General features: G+C 41.7%; 1 protein-coding gene across 1 annotated transcript; it reads right to left on the reverse strand.

The window, feature by feature from the left end:
• Positions 1-632: 632 nt before the first annotated feature.
• On the reverse strand, positions 633-8,155 carry LOC108645658 (vomeronasal type-2 receptor 26; the record flags this gene model as incomplete). The annotated part of the gene is made up of 3 exons (XM_018090885.2): positions 8,139-8,155; positions 2,329-2,376; positions 633-1,140 (listed from the first exon to the last, which is right to left on the reverse strand). Coding segments are annotated over exons 1-3 (573 nt in total), but the record flags the coding sequence as incomplete, so codon positions are not given.
• Positions 8,156-24,318: the final 16,163 nt, after the last annotated feature.

Consider the following 24,318-nt stretch of genomic DNA (forward strand, 5'->3'; position numbering starts at 1 on the left):
CACTTTCCTAAAAATTTCTCTTATAAATTATCCTGATACTCACTACTCCTCATTTGCCCCTCAGTGATTTATGCTTTAATTTAATACATTTTTATTTAACAATAACTATATAAACAATAAATAAACAATGTAATAAATGAAACTTGTGTTAAATTCTTTTCTATATTTACTTACATTAAGTTTCTGGTACAAGGAGTAAATATTCAAATCATTCAACAGATTGTGTGATTGTGACATTTACACTAATCATTTCATATCATAAGAATTAGAGGTGTGTTATGTGATTAGAATTGGTTGTTTGTCTGTATTATATTTGTAGCTATTTATATTTAGGTAAAACACAAATATAAACAAATGGCAGCATTACATAAACTCTGATCATTGTATTTTAAATTAAGTGTTATCAAATATCAGTACTGATTCTGTCTGTTTCCAAGTAACTGAGATTTTGTATTAATTTCTGATCTAAACTGAATGATGTAACATTTGGGCAGAAATATACAGGCTAAAAGGCCCGCGCTTGAGGTGAGTATGGCAAATATCTCCACACACACAGTGTTTTTGCCTTTGGTGCTCAGATAGGCCGGGATCATTGTGATCCAAACACTGCAGAAGAGCAGCATGCTGAAAGTGATGTACTTGGCCTCATTAAAACTGTCCGGTAAGCTCCGAGCTAAAAATGCTAAAACAAAACTAACAGCTGCCAGAAGCCCCATATACCCAATAACTGAGTAAAAGCCAATAGCTGAGCCCTCATTGCACTGAATGATGATGGTTCCAGGGGAAGTGTGAATGTCCAGTTCCTGAAAGGGAGGAGAAATGGCCAACCAAGTCATGCAGATGATTATTTGAATGGATGAGCAGAACAAGACTACAGAATTGGACAGTTTGACTCCCAGCCATTTTCTCCATGAGCTCCCTGGCTTGGTGGCTTTGAAAGCAACACAAACCATGATAGTCTTGGCCAGGAGAGAAGAGACAGCTATGGAGAAGGTGATTCCAAAAGTGATGATGCGCAGCATGCAGGTTATATCCACAGGGCGACCGAGGAACAGAAACACACTGAGGAAGCTCAGCTTGATGGAGACAAGGAGGAGGAAGCTCAGGCTCCGGTTGTTGGCTCTCACTATGGGGGTTTCCCTGTGTGTAATAAAAACTCCCAGTATAAGCAGAGATGTAAGGAAAAATAAAGCTGAGGTACCCGAGAAAAATGCAGAAAGTATATGGGTATATGATAAAAAATCTACAGTTTTTGGAATACACTTAGTCTTTTTTCTATTGGGCCATTCCATTTTGGGGCATTGGATGCAGTTTTCACTGTCTGTGAAGGTAATAAAAATAAAACAAGAGTCAAGAGTATAAAATCATTGGAACGAGCTTATATAAATGGATGTTTGACTGTAATGTACTGTCTGGGCCATTAATAGGAATAGGAGAGCTGTACAGTCTCAGTTTTGAGGCAGTAGTGTCTGTTTTTTTAAAGAAAATAATACTTTCTGAATGAATAATTTATAGTTTATATCAAAAATTTGCTCATTACTATTCATGAAAACTTTAAAGGGTGAAAAATCCACAAAACGGTGAAAATTTTTTGTTGCGCGGGAGAATTTTTATGCTGCAGATTTTATTGGCCATTTTCCGGAATAATCTGCCAATGGCGAAATGCGTCGCAAATCCATGTCTGGTGAATTATTACATCTATCGTTAATTCTGTCAACTTCTTAGTATATGTTTGTTGGGCTCAGTATTCGGCACAACACAGCATGGTGGCTCTAAAGTGGATGGGCAATATTGTTAGCCTGGGGAGTGTTTTATACCACAAAGGGGAACCCCAATTCTACACAGTTGTGTAAATGTTAAATTAGGACAAATTAATGACATTTTTTTTTTGCAATACTAATGACAATAGCTTTGGACATATGGTACATACTGTATAGAATTAAGCTAGAATAGTTAAGACAAAATATCTAAAGGGTATGGTGGAAATTAAACACTGGCTATGAACATAAGTGAGTGATTGATAATGTATTAGTCTGAAATAGGCAGCACACATTTGTTAGTCTGAATTATATTGCCTATTTGTAAGTTTAGCTCAATGGTCTTTTACTCCTTGTATGTTTTTGGGTTACATCAGAAATGTAGGGACAACAGTTCACACAATGATTTTGGTTACTACTCTTGGTTACATGCAGTTCCAGTGCGGTTACATCTTTGTAAAACCATTGGTTGTACTTTACCTTTATATTGCTTACCAGTTGTATTGGAGATCTCTCCCTCAGGGCACCAGACACAATCATAGCAGCACATATAAATCCCAGGCCTTGTTACCTTTCTGTAGCCGGGGACACACCTCTCAGAGCACCAAGATATTGGCACCTAATACAAAGAAACATAAATTGCAAAAAGGTATGAGCAGTATTGAGGCCAAACGATTTGTTGTAATAAATACAGATAAAAGATTGACTAATTTTGGAAGCCACAGCTTTAATTGTAATGTAATTAAATGTAAAAAGTTTGCCCAAGAGAAGTAACCCATAGTGACCAATTGCAAATGCTACCAGCTGATTGGCTATTGGCTAGGTGATTAGTTTGACTGCAAACTTTGCCTTTTATTACATAACCACTATATAACTAATCTAATCTAGGTTCCATTTAGGTTCTGGATTATGTTGAAGAGAATCAGAGATGGTAGTTCTGGGTCTGTGGGAAGATGTTTTGTTGAAGCCAATTACTTCATCCTGACCCCTCTCCCATAAAGATTTATTAAAGAAAAACCATGAAAATAGTACAAAGCAAACACTGTGAGAGTCAGTATGCTGTATGGGCCAGGGCCATGGTGCAAAGGACAGAAGTCTCACTGCCTGCTCTGCTTTATTTCCCCAAGGGCTACATAGGTTCTGGAAGGTTTAATGGCTATTCTGATTGTATTTCCCATACAGATGTGGTCACCAAACTGGGTTGTAGAGAAAGAGGAAAGTGTATAGGGCAAAAGAGAAAGTGTTGGAATAGTTATGAAATGGGAAGAGTGGGAATTGGAATACGGTTAGAAAGGGTAGAGTAGTGAAAGAGAACTGGGCATGGAGCAGTGACCAGGTCTGGGAGAGATATCCCCTGCTGTTCTCTGAATTGAGAGAAACTTTGTAAGAAATAACATCTTGGTTTTACATGTAGACTTAGTAGAAAACCAGTTTTCCAGGCAGCTTACATTCCAAACAAAACCAGCCTCAACTTATACATATCAAAGGGCTGTTCTGTGAATGGCAGTTGGGCAGTATTTTGGCCACAGGAGCCATAGAAACTCATTACTGTATGTGAGATACCTTCTCAACAGTTTTTGAACAAAGGCTAGGTGTGGTTTTTATCAACCCCATTTGATCAGTTGGGGTGTGAGCTGTGGAGGACGTATTGAAAACGTGTATAAATGTGAGAACTGGAGAAGTGTTGGAGACTGCAGAGGGGAGCCATGGTGGGAATGCTGGAGAGAAGGAATAAGATCACCATGTTTTGTGTTTGTTGGTAGCTATAATGTAGACTATAAATAATCTATTACTGTATATAGTGTAAATATTATTTTAGTTTAACTAATCATTTATGTGTAAGAATCACTTGATCTATCATTCAATAAATTAATTTTCATATAGACTTATTGGTGTCAATTATTTGTCTGCTTCTCAAAAGAACCATAACCCTGGTAAGGGGGGTGTATGATATTATTTTTAATATTATATCAAATGAGGAGAAAGATGCTATAAGAATGTGTATAGTGTATAAGAGCTGGAGTATAAACTCTCCTACATCACATGAAAAGAGATCACTTATGTATGAACCCAAACACATCGAGGTCCATTTCTAACGGTCAGATTTTTTTTTTCTGATTTGGATTTTTTAGCTCTAAAAGTCGCTGAAAAAAAATTGCAACTTTTTTGACATTTACTATGCAACAAAATGGCTAAAAATATGAATCTGACAATTCATTAGCTAAAACTTGTCGAGATCATGTAGACGTCAATGGCAGATGTTCCTTCCCTGGAGGATCCTTCCTTGCTTCAAAGCTTTAGAGGTATTTGATGCTTTTTTTGTGTGACAATTCGAAAAAGAGGTTTTGGTGTGACAATTCCAAAAGCTTCAGTTTCATGACTTATCTGCAACTTTTTGCCATACATACTTTTTCAGTTCAGGCTTTTAAGTAAATGTCAGACATTCATGGGAATGAGTTTATTTCAATTTTTAAAAAGAAAAATATGGGAACATTGAAAGTTTTAGTAAATGTGCCCCATGGTCTCCCCTAGGGATATGTAAATTTATAGCAAGAGTAAGACCAGCGCACTGCTGCACACAGGACTGTGGAAACTACAAGTAGTGATGAGTGAATCTGTCCCATTTAGCTTCGCCAAAAAATTCGCGAATCGGCAAAAAATGTTATGCATCAAAAAAATTGTCGCCCGCGGCTATTCTTTTGTCGCCCGGCTATTATTTTGTCGCCTGCTGCTATTCTTTTGTCACCTGAGGCTATTCTTTTGTCGCCCGGCTATTCTTTTGTCACCTGCTGCTATTCTTTTGTCGCCCGAGGCTATTCTTTTGTCGCCCATGGCTATTCTTTTGTCGCGGGTGGCAATTTTTGAACATGTGGCGATTTTTTTCCACTGTGAATTTTTTCATCCATTTCACAAAACGATCCGCCAATGGTGAAAATTTGCAGCAAATCCATGCCTGGCGAAACATTTCGCCCATCACTAACTACAAGTGATTTGAGCTATTAACCAGCAAATCATTCTCTGACAAGCTTGGAGTCAGAACTGGCTATTATGGAATGCAGTTAGCTCTAATACAAGGTCTGGATAAAGGGAATACACACCAATGATGGTCCATCAGAATCTGACTCCAGCACAGAGACAATGAAGAGAGATAGACTGCTAAGGGGAACTTTAATTAATTTTATTTACAAAGATCCTTATTTCCGTGAAATGAAACATACATTGGGGCAGATTTATCAAAATATGAAGTTAGAGCTCACCACAGAAAAATCCACCCACTTTCTATTCATTCCTATGAGATTTTTAGAAGAGTATTTATCAAATAGCGAACTCTAACCTTCACCCATTGATATAAACGCTTCTAAAAATCCCATAGGAATGAATAGAACGTGGGTGAATGTTTCTGTGGTGAGCTCTAACTTCACATTTTGGTACATCTGCCCCATTAATTTACCATTTTTCATGAGAGTAGTTCATTAAATTGAATCTAGTGCACATTCTGACTGCTAAATCAATGCTCAATGTTTAGGGGGTGTCATGACTTGTTAGAGATTAATGATATAATAGATCATTTTGGACCATAGACTGACTGCTCATGTCACTTGATCTCATATTCTGCCAGTTCTGCTTCCCTTCTGTAGTCACGCATTCCCCTTTGCTCATATCCAGCCATCACTTACATTGCTTTCAGATCACACTTTCTAGGGTCCCATCAAAATCATCACACACATACAGAAATATTAATACAATTAACCTGTTGTACATTCGTATTCAATTAGACTAGATTAGACTTTCCATCAATTTATCTCCCATTTTGCACTTTGGATTTCATATTAAAACCTTTTCTATTCTGCTTTATGCACTGTGGATTTAATACACATGTAATACACTGATTATAGATTGTTTGATTTTTTTTACCAATATATTCTTTATGGATTTCATAAACTCTCTGATGAATTTCAAAGAGATTATTTGATCTCACCTTCCTTTCCATCAGTGAATATTAACACACAGTATAGTGCTGAGCCTTCAGGCAACATTTCATATTGGTTATTTGTTACATATTGTGATGTTGTTTAGGCCAAGCAGCTAATACAATTTGTACAACAGAAATTGTAGCTTTGTTGTTGTGTGGGGTGAGACTGCTTGTCTGGTACTCGGGTCATCACTAACTTCACCACTATCAGTTGGTCTCACTACTAACAACATTGGGGCTCAGTCAGACCAAAAGTCAATCCACACTAAGCAATGATAAGTACCATTGAAGATTCATTTAGTCACAGTTCATGTTAAAAAATCCTCAAATATTCCTTTACTACAATTCCACTTTCAGTCCAATACCCAATGGCCTTCCTGCCATTTATAGCCAACCCTTGGTCCAGTCATCACAGATTCTCAGTTGCCCTACCAGACTATTTTTGTTGTATTCTACATGAGGCACTCTGCAGATAGTTATTCCTAACAGGGCACTTCTTTTTCAAGCCAGTCCTGTATTAGTAGGGATGAGTGACAAATTATGCTTGGTACAACTTTGAAGTGAAAATTTTTTGTTAGTCTGCACTAAAATTTCACTATACTGTCTGTTCACTGGGAAAATTTAGTCTTTAGTGCAATAAAAAATGCAGATGTTACTACTATCTGCCCCTTATCTTCCACATCAACCAATAGGATGGGGTTAGTTTCAAATGATCTTTTTAGTTAGTGCCCTTAAGATCTTTGGCTCATGTCACTCTCTCATGATTATGGCTTAACTTCTATCCCCCCCTGAATCCTTCGGGTTGGCTCTTTTCCAGGCTCCTTGTGGTGATTATCAGGCTGTTCCAGGACTTCCTGTAGCCCTGAGAATGGTGCTCAGAGGGTTAAATGGCAACCTGTCACAATAAACCTGATGGGGCCCATAGAAAACATGCTAAGTTCCACATTGTTCTATGGGGGGGGGTTAATATGCACTTAGTCTTGTTTCTAGGTCCGGGGTTGGAGTTTTAAGAGACACCTCTAACTGTCAGTGAATGTACATTGATGTACTGATGTATATAATAAATAGAAGAATTCCAGAAGAAATCACATACATACATGATACAATGTATTATTCAAGTCGAATTTGTACATTTTTCCAACCAATTATATAGATGAGCTACTGGCCCCGTGGGATGGTGAGCCTGATAGCTTAATGAAGTTTCAGGAATGTATTAATAATATTGAATAAAAGCTGAAATTCACATGGACATTTAATACCAATTGTATTCAGGAAAGAAACCAACAAAAGTATCTATTACAGGATCATAGTCAGTCAGTGGTAGAACTGTGTAATGTGTAATGTTGCTCTGAATATGGCAGCTCTTTCTATAGCAAAACTTTCCCATCAGCCCTTGAATCCCCCATCCATCGTACCCCAGAATGGCACTGGGTAAAGTCACAAACTAATCCTGAATCCAATCCAGTAGATGCAGTAAGCCATCACACTCATAGGTAGCAATATAATCACACAACCGCACAGGTTCACTACTTAGGAGTTATTTTTTACTCTTTCAAAACTTCAGTCTGGTCTAAATGCAGCTGCTCGACTCGACCCACTCATATCACCAGTCTATATCCGTTGCGTTGTGTTGAGTTTGATGGATGTGTGTCATTTTTAATCTCAGCTTCTATTTTCCTACATATATAACCGTATCATCGAAAATCCCATCAGTGTGTTGGTAGGCACGACTGGGTGTAAGATTAACCCTTAAGTTACACACACTTGTATAAAACAACACCCTATAACTAAACATGAGGATAGGAAGCATTTGGCTTCTGACCTTGTTGTTTGGAGTTTTCCATCGTATTTTTTCTTGTGTTAATGTTAATCTTTGGGCCCAGGGTACATAATTTCCAACTGTGTTCCAAGTCCAAGTCTCATCAGAACCAAGTTGTGGATTCACAATCTCATATTCATAATGAAAATCTCCTTTTTCAGTAAAGGATAAGGCAGGGCTCCCATCACTTGTATAGGAAACATTTCTCAGATATCGATGTAACTAGAAAATACAACATACAAAATTACAAGTCTTTGCACTCTAGCACCATCTAGAGGCAGGATTTAACACTCAAAAATGGTGTCTGGACATGGTGAGACAAAGGGGCTGAAACACTTAAGGCCGAAAAAGCTTGTGTTATTTATAACATGCGTTAAAAATATTATCACTTCTTATATTTGGAGAATTAACAATTGATTAACAAAAAGGACACTTGTCTGAATTAAGAAGCAATTTTATTGTCGTTATTTATTTGGTGATGACATATTTTTAAGCGATACTTTAAAGCATGCGATATATTTATGCATTATTTTCTAGCACACAATATTAAAGCACGCTTTTACGCACGTAAATGTTATGCGGCGCATACCACATGACTTCCACCATTTTGCCCATTTCCACTGTGAGTCGCAAGATGGAGGATGCGGAAAGCGCAGCTGCACAATCACCGCTTGGGACGCTACAAAAAAAAACCCTTGGCGAGGAGTAGGCTGGGGCATGAGAGAGCTAAGAGGGGATGGAGGCATGAGAGAGCTGAGAGGGCATGGGGGCATGAGAGAGCTGAGAGGGGATGGAGGCATGAGAGAGCTGAGAGGGGATGGAGGCATGAGAGAGCTGAGAGGGGATGGGGGCATGAGAGAGCTGAGAGGGGATGGGGGCATGAGAGAGCTGAGAGGGGATGGGGGCATGAGAGAGCTGAGAGGGGATGGGGGCATGAGAGAGCTGAGAGGGGATGGAGGCATGAGAGAGCTGAGAGGGGATGGAGGCATGAGAGAGCTGAGAGGGGATGGGGGCATGAGAGAGCTGAGAGGGGATGGGGGCATGAGAGAGCTGAGAGGGGATGGGGGCATGAGAGAGCTGAGAGGGGATGGGGGCATGAGAGAGCTAAGAGGGGACGGAGGCATGAGAGAGCTGAGAGGGGATGGGGGCACGAGAGAGCTAAGAGGGGATGGGGCATGAGAGAGCTGAGAGGGGATGGGGGCATGAGAGAGCTAAGAGGGGATGGGGGCATGAGAGAGCTGAGAGGGGATGGGGGCATGAGAGAGCTGAGAGGGGATGGGGGCATGAGAGGGCTGAGAGGGGATGGAGGCACAAGAGAGCTGAGAGGGGATGGGGGCATGAGAGAGCTGAGAGGGGATGGAGGAATGAGAGAGCTGAGAGGGGATGGGGGCATGAGAGAGCTGAGAGGGGATGGGGGCATGAGAGAGCTGAGAGGGGATGGGGGCACGAGAGAGCTGAGAGGGGATGGGGGCACGAGAGAGCTGAGAGGGGATGGAGGCATGAGAGAGCTGAGAGGGGATGGAGGCATGAGAGAGCTGAGAGGGGATGGGGGCATGAGAGAGCTGAGAGGGGATGGAGGCATGAGAGAGCTGAGAGGGGATGGAGGCATGAGAGGGCTGAGAGGGGATGGGGGCATGAGAGAGCTGAGAGGGGATGGGGGCATGAGAGAGCCGAGAGGGGATGGAGGCATGAGAGAGCTGGTAGAGGGTGGGGGCATGACAGAGCTCACCTGCTCCAAGGGACATGAGCCTTAGTGGATAAGATCTAGTTATGTTTTCATATACAGCTATTTTCAACTTAGCTGTTGCAGCTTTAATTACTTCATTATTAGCACCAATAAGTAGTGATGAGCGAATTTGTCCCATTTCACTTTGCCATAAAATTCATGAAACGGCAAGAAGATTCGCAAAACGGCGAAAAATTTGTGAAACCCATTTTTTTTGTCTCCTGCATTTTTTTTCCAATTCACCCAATTTCGCCCAAATTTGACGCACTTAGTACATTATGTATGGGATGAATTGGGTCATCTAGGTCAGCAGATACAAACCCAGGCAATCCATGCCAGTTAGCTAGATTGTGCAGTAAAGCACAGGCTACTACTATTTGTGCCACTTTACTGGGGCTGTACATCAGACTTCCTCCCGACTTGTCCAGGCATCTGAAGTGGCTTTTCAGAACTCCAAAAGTTCTCCCAATTGCACACTGTGCTCTGACATGTGCTTCATTAAAAGCAGATTCAGCTCTTGTACGCAGCCTGGGTATCGGAGTCATTAGCCACCAATAACAAGGGTAGCCAGCATCTCCTAAAATAAATTAAGATGAAATAAGTTGCTGAAATCAAATAAGCTGCTTCTAGTGACAGTGTGAGACTGATAGCTGACACTACAAGTAGCTGCTTCCAGTCTCCCACTGTGAAAAGAGGGCCCGCTTGCAACAGATGTGACAGTGTGAGACTGATAGCTGACACTACAAGTAGCTGCTTCCAGTCTCCCACTGTGAAAAGAGGGCCCACTTGCAACAGATGTGACAGTGTGAGACTGATAGCTGACACTACAAGTAGCTGCTTTGACTCTCCCACTGCAAAAAGAGGGCCCTTGCAATTGCAAACCATGCTTATGGCAGGCAGGCCCTGGTTTCACATTGGGAGACAGAAAGCAAATCTAGGAAACTTGTGATAGACATGACACAAATACTTACCTAAAAGCCATCCATGAGGCATTTTTTCTAGTTTAAAAATCAGCATATAGTCCAGACTGCTTCAAGATGTAAGAATGATATGAGGAGCCTGGAAATCCTGAAACAATACTTGTGATATTCATGTTGGTGTCACACACAACTTGGATATTGAGAGAATTGTAACTTTTGCGATTCCAGAAAATATGCTCTTTGTCTAGTGGGGGATTAAATGCCACATGGTTGCAATCTATGGCACCTAACACATTGGAGATGCCACTGACACAATAGAACTCTCTTGTGACAGTGTTCCAGTCATTTCTATTGCTGGCAAACTTGATATAATTCCCAGACACTGAACGTATTGCATCCAGGACCTGCCCAAAGCAACCTGAAAATGTGGGCTGTGACGCTCCCCCATAGATCCCTACAATTTTCCTTTCCTGTGGTGAATAAAAAAAAAAGGGGAGCACAGAAGTTTACCAATGCCAGGAACAGCATGGCTTCTGTGTGTTCCAGTACCTCATACAGGTTATAGATTGCTGTTCTATTTAGCCTGTAGCGCCTCACTATTTCCTCTTCTGATAATCCTTGAAATCCTCAAAGATGCATCACTCTAGGGCGATCACATACTTCATCCTCTTCTTCCCAATCCAACAAAAATCCGACTGCAAACTCCATGTTGTTTTTACAAACGCTCACGAACCGCAATGTTGTTTGAGTAGCGCCTACTCCTAGTAGGTGTTAATATTAGCACTAATTATTGTAATATTTCATGTGTTTAACGCTTCAAATATGTCTGTGAATTATGCGTTAGTATTATTTCTATTGGATAATTACTGCAATGCGATGGAAATATTGCTTTGTGATAATTGGGCTTATTGGCCATGTGATATGAGTTAGTAACGCATGCAAAATTACTTTGATGAAACAATGCACAATTAACGAACGCATTTTAATGCATAAAACTATGCGTTATGCGTTAACAACCTGTAGTGAATTGGCCCCAAAATGTGAAAATTTTCTGGCTGCAAGAGGGGTGGGTGAAACAATCAGATCAGCTCAGGGAGGGTATCGGAGGGTATATCAAGGGAAGATTCACTTGTTTGCTGACCGTGCCAAAGAAATGGATCTTTACATGCATGGCCAACTTTAGTTACTCCTTTATACAATTGTTTGAGCCCATGTTATGATCCCTGTGCCCTAAATGCTCACCCACAATATTGCTTGAGAAAAGTTATGTATTATTAGTTATTCCCAGACCCAAAAGAGTGTCTGTCCCAGTAAGTTCCTGAACTGCCTGAAATAAATTTGTTGTCATATTAACAAGGATGTAAATAACTGCCTTGCTTATGTTTTTTGCACGTTTTTTGTGTGAACACTGGAACAAACTAGGACTTGCAGAACTGGAAGGTGAACCACTGATTTCATCTTTGCAAGCTATCAGAGAAGAGACCTATGGAGAAAGTTCTGAAATCAGTAGATTGTACTGCCATTAATGATGGCAGGATTAAAGTAATGACAGAGGTCATGGGATCAGGGAGTTGGTTTGTGTATCAGGTAAGAATCCCATGATGCAATGATAACTAACTACTAGTAATACAAACAATCCAGCTTACCTGGTAGTTATACATGTGTTTGTACTGGGAAGTTTGCTTGGGAAGGGAGTTCTGCATATGAGTCAGTGCAACAGACATTATTTCCACTGCATTCATCAGACTGGCAGAGTGATAAGGGTTTAGATAAGCAGGAAGATCTGTAAGTGTTTCCTTTCCGGAGCAATTACAGCAAAGACTAAACAAATATCTATGGGATACATATTTAGATTTATCTTTTGACAAACAGGAAAATGTAATCAACCAGATATCTTCAAGCAAAATGTCTTCTGGGTAGTTTGAGGGTTTGTAACTGTCTGAGAACTCTTTGAATCTGGCGACAAATTGATCATTTCTTCTTTTCTGTGTGAACAGCAAACTCCCATGAAATAATTCCAAAACAGAAGAATCCAAAGCATCTACATGATTTAACCATTTAGATAAAAATATAAATGTCTTCCTTCTCAAATAGTACAATATGGTACTTGCAGATGTTTGCAAATTGCTTATACCCACATCCCCACAAATAATAAAGACACTGGCTGAATAAAATGTATTGACTTTCTTTTCCAATTCACCGATTGGAAGCTTTTCCCAGACATTTATTGTGAATGCAACACAGATGCCTTCTCTAGAGAGATATTTTATCAGTAGTTGATGATCTCTGTACCCGCTGTAATCATCAGATTTAAGAATCCCAATCCAGTTCCAGCCAAAATATTTCAGTAGTTTGCACAAAGCAATATATTCCTCCTCATCACTCTGTACTGTCCGATAAAAGTATGGGAACGTGACTCTGTCACTGAGGGAAGGGTCTGTAGCTCCGTAACTGATCTGTAAATAAGGAAAGAAAGTGACAGTCTCTCTTCCCACTCCTGGTGTCTCTTCCTACATCCAACACAATTCCCTTCCTCAGAACATAACACCAGTAACACCACAAAATAACACCAGTAACTCAAACACAGAATTTTTTTTCTACCTGGAATCGATAAAACTTTCATTCACACACCTTCCACCATCTCGTAGACAAAGAAAAGCTCCTTCCTGTTTCCAGTTATAATTAAAATTGACAATTATCCAACTGGTTCGATGGAATAAATGAGAAAACAGCATAAGCCACAAGTTGCCCACAAGCAGATGCTTTGGCTATTGCTACACTACATAATATCCAGAGTGAACTTGAATATCAAGAGAACCCTAGTTATGTAACTAAGTGGGAAAACAAGTCGTCTATGAAATGTCACCTGCTTTATCCTAAAATAGTTTTTTATTACTCCCAAGCTGGTTTGGTGCCCACACTTTCTATACTACAAATAACTGAGTGGCTCTGAAAAAAAGCAGAACATGTAAAATATAAAAATAAGACCCTAGCATTCCAGGTACTGATAGGTTAAAGGAAACCTCTTGTGTGAAAAACAAGAATGTGCCCGTGCATTATACACTTTGAAATATAGAAGGAATGTTCTGAGAAAAGTTGAGTTTTAGGCTGATTTATTGAAAATTTCAAAGAAATTTCAAAGAAAGGGAACTATGGATCTAGAGCTGCAGGGGGGAACAGCTATGAAAAAAATATGGATTATAGAAAGGGGTCCATATCTCCTTTGCTTTAAGGTTCACATCCTCATAAATCACATATTGGTTATGAGGAGGTAACATCCTTTCAAATGATACCAAACAGGGACTGCCTATACCCACCAGTTAGGAGAGATAGTTTCTGGGAGGATTGGGACATGGGGCACCCCTCATGTTTGGTATCATTCTGATCGCCCACATATGGATCACAGCAAGCCCATATTTTCATCATAATATTGGATACTGGCAAGTGCCAAAATTATATGACAGCAACTGGCCTGAGAATTGCAAGCTCTCTACAGGGGGTCCCAAGAGACAAGTTCCTGGGCACTCCCCCATCATGCATGTGGTAATGAGGAAGGGTCCGAGCAGGGGATAAAAGGGGCAACAGACCCAGTTACTGACAGCTCATACTTGAGGTTCCAATTCTGTTGGGGGTTTTGTCTTTTTGCTCTAAATAAACTCACGTAGCTTGTATGAACGCTTGGGCCTAAATGTATAAACTTCTTGTCTGTGGGTAGAGGGAAAGTTGTCTGTGCTAATTAACTAGTTGACTGCTAGCAGGAGGGTGTGTTTGACTGTAATTTAACCCTTTGGCTGCTAGAGTGCCTGTTGAATTAGTAGAAGCTAACCCTAACTACAGTGAGAGAGTGTGATATATTTGTGTATTGGGAAATAGTACCTGTTGTAGGAAGCAAGGACATATTCAGTTTAGGTTTCTATCACCTGTTAATGATAGATGTTGGCAGCAAATAGTTATTTGGGGCGATGAGTGTTTGGGGGTGTCTCACGTTAGGCTAACCTGTGTGTAAGGTGACTGAGTGTAACCCCTTGTTTCCCCGTCCCGGTGTTACGAGCGTCTGAGAGAGGCGTGATCGTGAAAACCACGCTTAAAAATCAGTCTCCGGCCCACGAGATGAATGTGCTTAAATAATTCAAATTCTGTTGAACATTTCTTAGGGGAGAAGGATAGTAAGTACCATTTTATAAATACCCCCACTTTTTATGCTGTAAATTTTCACTCTGGTAAATAACAACCACATTGAATTATGCATCTTGATGAATACACTGGATTTTACATGGTGATTCCTCTTTCACATCATGATAAATAGGCCCCTGTCAACCTAGGGGTACAAATCTTCTATATAACCTTCAGTATAAGCGGGGTGTAAGTTACAAAAAAGATTATTACATTTCTTTACCACATTTCCCTTTTTGGCAAATTCATTAGCGGAACAATTACAGCCAAAACTGACTCAAGCTTTATGTTCTCTGATTGAAATACACTTCTAGCACCTTCTTCTTATACTTAGAAGCCACATTAAGATACAAAATAAGAAATATTAGCAAATAAAACTAGGTTTCTCACCTGGGAATAGCCCAGCACACCCAGAATATGTGCCATGTATCTAGATGGTTGAGACTCTAAATCCCCAATAAAGCCAACAATGTTTCTCATTGCTACACAGGAATAATTAGGAACTGGTTCCCTGGTACCAGATAAAATCTTGAATATGTTGATCAGAGCCCTTTGTGAGGTTCCACAGGAATCATGGATATGGTATCCCAGGGTCACATTGGGTAACCTTGATGGATTTTCATTAAGTTCCTTGACGAGGAAGAGAAACTCCACAAGATAACTGTATTTCTGGACACTTGGTCTGGGGAAAGAAATCAAAAAAATCTTCTCTAGCTGCTTGTATCTAAAGCACAATTATATTTCTTCAATCTAAAAGTGATATAAAAGTTCAAACAAGCAATTATAGACCTACCTCTCTAACATGAAAATATTTGAAACTTAGTAAACAAAGGCAGTGCACAGGAGTGCCATATCTAGAGAAGTTACCCAGACTGAGAGCCCTGTGAGCAGGTACCAAAGGCACAACCTGCTCAGACAGGATAAATGGGTCACACAGTAAAAGGAATCATTTGTCAGCCCCGGATGAAGAGATGAAATCCTGTTGGAAGCTTGACAAGTTACAGTACAAGTTACCGAAAAATTATTTCCATTTATCCACAAGATGAAAACCCACAAGGCTAGGCAGCAAAGCCCTTCAAGTAACGTTAATATCATAATACTCCAAGTGACTAAGTATCAAGACACTATAGCTAGAGGCAATCTAATGGGAGGGACACACAGGAACGTAAATATAAAGGAAGCAGATCCCATAACTGTTGGGGGTGCAAGCAGGGTACTGACTTATAGGAGGAAACAAGCCTCACTCACTAGATGCTCCCATCATCTGAAGTCTAAACCAGCTACCTATCTGGTATGAAAGAAAAACAAGTCCTGTATCCTGAACACCATATAACCAGAAATAAGAGAAAAGCCCCAAAACAAGTCTGCCTTCTATACAAAGAGCAGGTCTAATGCTTTCCCCAAGGTTAAAAAGAAAATTGCATATATTTGACTTAGATTTGGGTGCAATTGTGTTGGGCGTATCTCCATCTGGTGACTGACATTATACTGGTTCTACTCTACTTGGTTATCATTCGGGTTACTGATCAGTGCAAACCCATTCATCATGGTATCAGTGGTAAATACGAGAAGTTGTCAAAGACAAACCCCCATGATATTTAGTCCTTAGTGAGGAGGTGCAGGCCCACATGGAGGGTGGAAGGTACATCAGAAGAAACTGCAGGAAAGAGATTATTTTAAAAATGAATATCCTATCAGTCCATTTAAGGTGATAAATAAAGACAATTTTAAGAAAGTTTAAGTGTAACTATCTATTCCTTAATATAGGTATTCAGATGAATTGACAAGGCTTTGTGGAGTATTTTTTTCCTTTCTTTTTGTTTTTTCCACATTATCAACCAACAAATCTTAACGAATGTGCTTAATAAGTGACAATTGCTGCACAGGAAGGGAATGAGTATAAACCAAATGAAAGTGACCAACCAAACAGGTTCACCTAATGGAAAGTATTTGTCTTTGTCCTGATCAGTACCCCGAATGATAATCAAGAACAGTAGAACCCCCATTTTATGGTTTTCAGGGGACCAGGAAAAAGTGATGTAAAATCTGAGAAAATGCAAAATCAGGGAAATGTGTTATGCTTCAAGCACCTAAAGGATATAATGGCTAATGACAAGGGTTACGCATTGCAGCATTAATGTTACACTATGGGGGGGATTAATGTTACACTATGGGGGGATTAATGTTACACTATGGGGGGATTAATGTTACACTATGGGGGGATTAATGTTACACTATGGGGGGGATTAATGTTACACTATGGGGGGGATTAATGTTACACTATGGGGGGATTACACTATGGGGGGGATTAATGTTACACTATGGGGGGATTAATGTTACACTATGGGGGGATTAATGTTACACTATGGGGGGATTAATGTTACACTATGGGGGGATTAATGTTACACTATGGGGGATTAATGTTACACTATGGGGGGGATTAATGTTACACTATGGGGGGATTAATGTTACACTATGGGGGGATTAATGTTACACTATGGGGGGATTAATGTTACACTATGGGGGGGCATTCATTTTAGACTATGGAAGTGCTTATACAAAACTCTCTGACAGTCAGATGTATGAGGTGCAGATTAATTGGACTTGACCATTTATTTACAGACAGACCCATGTCAATGTATGCATCTGGTTAGTTTCTTTAAACCTCTTTATTTCACTAATAATAACATTCACAGGGGGAAGCAGCCATTTTTGAAAATGTTAAGATGCAATTTTGATGTAAAATTCAGGAAAACATTATATAAAATTAGGTAAAAGAACCCACTGAAATTCATTATAAATTGGTGGAACAAAAAAACAGTGTAAAATATGTTAAAACGTAAAACCAGGGTATTTGAAACTGAGGTTTCACTGTACAGGGGCAAAAGGCCACACACCCTGATGGGTTCCCAGCTTGAGTGACTGCATTTCTTGGAAATTATGTCTAATAAATTGGGCAGTAAATCATAGTAATTATCAGGTTTAAGATTAGCTGGAAGATTTGCCTCCAACAACAGCCTCTGCTGGAACGTTGGGCCCAGAAATTCATAGATCTTTCCCTTCCCTCTCACTGACTGTTTAGAGAAAATGCATTTGGGATAAATATTAATATATTTAGGCATGAAAAATTATATCCCAGAACAGAACAATCTGAATGGCAAAGTGCTTTATCTTTAGCGCAAGGGCTCTGGCTGCCTATACAGGGCAGATCCATTAGGTACCCAAGTACGGATATTTTCCAGATTTGGGAGCCGAATGGGTGGTACAAAGTTGGGGAGTAGCATTTTGCCCAGCCCAGAAGGGTAACAGTAGAACCTACCCTGCTGTAAGTTATATCTTTCCTATCTCTTAGGGTAAAATAAAACTTACTCATCACAGAAAATAATTGTTTCCCTGTGTCGCGGTCCACGAAATTTAGTATTAACAGTCATCACTCCTCCAATCATAATATCTCCTTCCTTAATATATTCATATTCCTCCTCTGTTTTAATGATCTCCAGATGGCAGGCAGGGTTGGCAGGCAGTGCCCCAGACCTGCAGGGTCCCACACACAGCATTATCAGATAGATCAGTTCTATTAGGGAGTTGTGTACAACCATGATTCCCTGGGAAACACAATATCCCACAATACCAGGGCATGTGGGGGTCCATGTGTAGAACAGAGTAAGGGGCCCGGCTCATCCAACCCTCATTTTATAGAGAGCAGAGAGAGGATTTGCCCCAGTAACAGTCAGTGGCACAGAGAGACACAGGGGCCCCAGGGTTGGGCTGTGTGTGTAGAACAGAGTAAGGGGCCCGGCTCATCCAACCCTCATTTTATAGAGAGCAGAGAGAGGATTTGCCCCAGTAACAGTCAGTGGCACAGAGAGACACAGGGGCCCCAGGGTTGGGCTGTGTGTGTAGAACAGAGTAAGGGGCCCGGCTCATCCAACCCTCATTTTATAGAGAGCAGAGAGAGGATTTGCCCCAGTAACAGTCAGTGGCACAGAGAGACACAGGGGCCCCAGGGTTGGGCTGTGTGTGTAGAACAGAGTAAGGGGCCCGGCTCATCCAACCCTCATTTTATAGAGAGCAGAGAGAGGATTTGCCCCAGTAACAGTCAGTGGCACAGAGAGACACAGGGGCCCCAGGGTTGGGCTGTGTGTATAGAACAGAGTAAGGGGCCCGGCTCATCCAACCCTCATTTTATAGAGAGCAGAGAGAGGATTTGCCCCAGTAACAGTCAGTGGCACAGAGAGACACATGGGCCCCAGGGTTGGGCTGTGTGTGTAGAACAGAGTAAGGGGCCCGGCTCATCCAACCCTCATTTTATAGAGAGCAGAGAGAGGATTTGCCCCAGTAACAGTCAGTGGCACAGAGAGACACAGGGGCCCCAGGGTTGGGCTGTGTGTGTAGAACAGAGTAAGGGGCCCGGCTCATCCAACCCTCATTTTATAGAGAGCAGAGAGAGGATTTGCCCCAGTAACAGTCAGTGGCACAGAGAGACACAGGGGCCCCAGGGTTGGGCTGTGTGTGTAGAACAGAGTAAGGGGCCCGGCTCATCCAACCCTCATTTTATAGAGAGCAGAGAGAGGATTTGCCCCAGTAACAGTCAGTGGCACAGAGAGACACAGAGGCCCCAGGGTTGGGCTGTGTGTGTAGAACAGAGTAAGGGGCCCGGCTCATCCAACCCTCATTTTATAGAGAGCAGAGAGAGGATTTGCCCCAGTAACAGTCAGTAGCACAGAGAGACACAGGGGCCCCAGGGTTGGGCTGTGTGTGTAGAACAGAGTAAGGGGCCCGGCTCATCCAACCCTCATTTTATAGAGAGCAGAGAGAGGATTTGCCCCAGTAACAGTCAGTAGCACAGAGAGACACAGGGGCCCCAGGGTTGGGCTGTGTGTGTAGAACAGAGTAAGGGGCCCGGCTCATCCAACCCTCATTTTATAGAGAGCAGAGAGAGGATTTGCTCAGTAGAATGAATATAGACACAGCCACCGGGGGAGCTCTGCTCTATTCTGGGAATGGTACATTTACTGTTATATCTTTGCTCTGAAGATAAACTGCCAGTAATGTCTGTGTATCACAAGTCCCTCAGGAATCTGCAAACTTATGTTTTATCTTTTACTTTAACTCTTTCCATTGAATTGACATTTTTACCTTTCATTTCAGTCCCTGCTTTAGTTGAGCTGAAAAACAAAAAAAAATACATTTACCCTCTTATGTAATAAAAAGCACTGTTGGCCCAGGACCAGTAAACCATAGCAGCCAATAAGATGTTTGCTTTTAAACAGGTGATATTTACATCCTGAACCAGAGTTTAAGGCTCTGTTGGATCCCTTTCCCCCTCCTTCTGGGTCCTCCTCCTCCTCCTTTGCAGGAGGACAAGTGATGCTGTAATAGCAGTGGGGGGATAATAGCCTCTGGGAAGGGACTGGGACTGTGGGATAGCAGGTATAGTAGGGAGAGATGGTGCCTATAGTAGCAGTGGGGGGATAATAGCCTCTGGGAAGGGACTGGGGCTGTGGGATAGCAGGTATAGTAGGGAGAGATGGTGCCTATAGTAGCAGTGGGGGGATAATAGCCTCTGGGAAGGGACTGGGGCTGTGGGATAGCAGGTATAGTAGGGAGAGATGGTGCCTATAGTAGCAGTGGGATAATAGCCTCTGGGAAGGGACTGGGGCTGTGGGATAGCAGGTATAGTAGGGAGAGATGGTGCCTATAGTAGCAGTGGGGGGGATAATAGCCTCTGGGAAGGGACTGGGGCTGTGGGATAGCAGGTATAGTAGGGAGAGATGGTGCCTATAGTAGCAGTGGGGGGATAATAGCCTCTGGGAAGGGACTGGGGCTGTGGGATAGCAGGTATAGTAGGGAGAGATGGTGCCTATAGTAGCAGTGGGGGGATAATAGCCTCTGGGAAGGGACTGGGGCTGTGGGATATCAGGTATAGTAGGGAGAGATGGTGCCTATAGTAGCAGTGGGATAATAGCCTCTGGGAAGGGACTGGGGCTGTGGGATAGCAGGTATAGTAGGGAGAGATGGTGCCTATAGTAGCAGTGGGGGGATAATAGCCTCTGGGAAGGGACTGGGGCTGTCGGATAGCAGGTATAGTAAGGAGAGATGGTGCCTATAGTAGCAGTGGGGGATAATAGCCTCTGGGAAGGGACTGGGGCTGTGGGATAGCAGGTATAATAGGGAGAGATGGTGCCTATAGTAGCAGTGGGATAATAGCCTCTGGGAAGGGACTGGGGCTGTGGGATAGCAGGTATAGTAGGGAGAGATGGTGCCTATAGTAGCAGTGGGGGGATAATAGCCTCTGGGAAGGGACTGGGGCTGTCGGATAGCAGGTATAGTAAGGAGAGATGGTGCCTATAGTAGCAGTGGGGGGATAATAGCCTCTGGGAAGGGACTGGGGCTGTGGGATAGCAGGTATAGTAGGGAGAGATGGTGCCTATAGTAGCAGTGGGATAATAGCCTCTGGGAAGGGACTGGGGCTGTGGGATAGCAGGTATAGTAGGGAGAGATGGTGCCTATAGTAGCAGTGGGGGGATAATAGCCTCTGGGAAGGGACTGGGGCTGTCGGATAGCAGGTATAGTAGGGAGAGATGGTGCCTATAGTAGCAGTGGGGGGATAATAGCCTCTGGGAAGGGACTGGGGCTGTGGGATAGCAGGTATAGTAGGGAGAGATGGTGCCTATAATAGCAGTGGGGGGATAATAGCCCCTGGGAAAGGACTGGGGCTGTGGGATAGCAGGTATAGTAGGGAGAGATGGTGCAAATCACCCTTGGAATCGGTCAGGCCAGAAATCAACTTGCGCCCAACATTCTCCTTGCAGTTAAGAAAGGCATCTGGAGAGAGAAAACTCCCAAAATCCCTCTCCGGCAAGAGAGCTTTGTAACGGCTATACTGGCATTCTCTTATCTGGGCCTTCAGCCAGGAAATCTTTGACCCCTCCTCCCCATCCGAAATGCAAGATTCCAGTTTACTTATGAGAGATAGGTACTTTCCATACTTGTTACTCTCCCTGCATATAGATAGTGTCCGGAAGAAAGTCCTAAAGGAGCATTTGGCATCTTCCCACCAAAGTGACACTGAGTTGTAAAAGTCAACTCTACCAAGCTCGTGATGAAGAAGAGCTTCAAAGGATTGTACCACTAACTCACCCTTCAGTGAATCCTCACTGAGTTGCCATAGACCCTTGCCCTTTGCTGGAACAGAGGAAGCTCCCCACACGAAAGAAAGTGTGAGATGGTCAGAATAAGACATCTACAAATGTCTCCCCTGCCCCAACAAAAGCCATGTCCAGATGCCTACTTCTCCCTGCATACCTGTATGTGTGTGCAGCCTTCCTACCATCCCAAGTGGCAACATCAAACAGGCCTGCTTGCTGTATCATCTGGTTTAAAAAATATCCTTCAAATTTCTGTGTGATCCTCAGGCCTAAGTACCTGTTTAAAGTCACCAGCCAAGATAACTGGGAGTGACGTGTGTAGGAAAGGTCTTATATCAGCCAACAAAGCCCTCCTAGCGACACAGAATGTGGTCCATAGATGTTAATGAGACGTAGGTTATCACAAAATAGAATGGCAACACCAACCATATGGTTCCTCAGCTATTGACCCAAAAGAGGGACCATACTGCCAGACATAACGCCTTAAGCATTCTAAGATCCGCCTTAGTAGCAAGACGAGTTTCCTGAAGGAAAATAACCTCAGCACGAGATCTAGCCAGGCTCTCAAAGGCTAAAAATCTAGTTTGCTGAGCCTTAATCCTACAGACATTAGATGTTAAAAATTTAACTGGAGACTGTACCCTCATGAATCTTTTGTAGATTTTTCTTTCCCTTCTTAACTGGAGAAGTAGTTTCCCTATAGCTTTTTACTTGAACACTAGGGGATTCAGACCCTTCTCCATCACCACACACAACTTCAGATTCTACCAAAGTATTGGTGACTGCCCTCATAGGTTTTCTCCTAACGGGCAAGTCTTTGGCTTCCCTGCTTCTATTTTGAGATGCTAACTGCACCTTCATATCCTCCTGCTCCCTCTGCTCCTCCTCCCTCCGTATCCTGTCAAGCTCCTCCTGCTCCTCTCTTTCTGCCCTATTACTCCAGGCATCTGGGTCCTCATCCAGCACCGAGTATTTATTCCCAGTGCTGACTGAGAAAATTCCAGAAGCGCCTTCCCCTGGGTCAAGTGAGTGAGCCTGCTGTTTTTTTTTATTTTGGGCAATTTGCCAACTATCATTATTTGCATGTTAAGGACTGGCCTCCTTTTCTTTAGATTCACTCCTAATCTCCTGTTCTTTTGCCTTCTCTGGTTTCTTTTCTTTTTAGTATTTCTTGCCTTTGCCTCTTTTTGTAACTACCTCCTCAAGTGCAGCTGAAACCTCAGTAACTGGCTCCTGACTAGTTTGCTCTGCTGGGGGTGGTATCTCCTTTCTCATCTCCTTATCCAGGCCTGGAAAGAGACAGACCAGGTTATGGTAGGCTTCAGGGCACTTCCTATGTGTGTGACCCATCCTAAAGCACAAGTTACACCTGATACAGTCACAGGACTCAGCATCATGTCCTACTGCACTACATAAGGCACATCTTAGGACATCACAGGCCTTAGCCAGATGGTCTCTTACACCACATTTAAAGCAGTGCTCTGGCTGACCTTCTTAAAAACAGATGCCGCGTTCCTTACCAATGAAGAAAGAATTGGGCAGGTGGTCCGGCACATTACTAGACACATTCAACTTAACCTGTGTCCGCTAAACACCAGCCCAGACTTAATCTATGTCATTTTCCTTAGCCAAGGGGGTTAACACTGCGCAGTGGCGGTGTAGCCAGACCAAGATGTGTTCCTGTGGGACTACATCATATTTCATAACAACAGTAATATTTTTGGCTTCTGGCTTTGTCATGGGTATTACAACCAAGTTCTCCCAGTTTTGGTGTCTTGCCCTTTTTTGGATGTTGTAAAGCCTCCAGAAATGATCTAGGGCTTCGGGTAACTTAAAAGTGATGTTAAACTTTGTTTCTGACTGGGAAATCACTGCCGAGATGTCACTTGGAGAGAATCCCTTACCATCTAAAAGGATGGACCGAACTATAAACCATCTGTACTGTTTTGCATCACTGAAAATTGTGCAAAATGCAAAAAAGATTTGGAAAATATTTTCATCACTCCCTTTTTTCTGTGAGAAATATATATATATTTTGAAATAGAGTGGATTTTTTTTCTCTCTCTAGCAAAACTTTCTCATAGAACATTATTAGCAATGATTGTCTGTGATTAAAAATGATGAAATGATTACTGCTAATAAGATAAATGGCAATTTTAAACAAAGCTAAATGGGGGCAAAAAACTAGTTTTAGTAATACATTTGCCCCTCAGTGATTTAGGCTTTTTATATTATATTAATTATATTAATTTAATACATTTTTATTTACCAATAAATATATAAACAATAAATAATCAATAAATAAAACATGTTAAATTCTTTTCTATATTCACTTACATTAGGTTTCTGGTACAAGGAGTAAATATTCATATTCATAAAACAGATTGTGTGATTGTGACATTTACACTAATCATTTCATATCATAAGAATTAGAGGTGTGTTATGTGATTAGAATTGGTTGTTTGTCTGTATTATATTTGTAGCTATTTATATTTAGGTAAAACACAAATATAAACAAATGGCAGCATTACATAAACAAGTCTGATCATTGTATTTTAAACTAAGTTTTATCAAATATCAGTACTGATTCTGTCTGTTTCCAAGTAACTGAGATTTTGTATTAATTTCAGATCTAAACTGAATGATGTAACATTTGGGCAGAAATATACAGGCTAAAAGCCCCGCGCTTGAGGTGAGTATGGCAAATATCTCCACACACACAGTGTTTTTGCCTTTGGTGCTCAGATAGGCCGGGATCATTGTGATCCAAACACTGCAGAAGAGCAGCATGCTGAAAGT

This window comes from Xenopus tropicalis, chromosome 1, assembly GCF_000004195.4.
Source record: "Xenopus tropicalis strain Nigerian chromosome 1, UCB_Xtro_10.0, whole genome shotgun sequence".
Lineage (NCBI taxonomy): Eukaryota > Metazoa > Chordata > Amphibia > Anura > Pipidae > Xenopus > Xenopus tropicalis.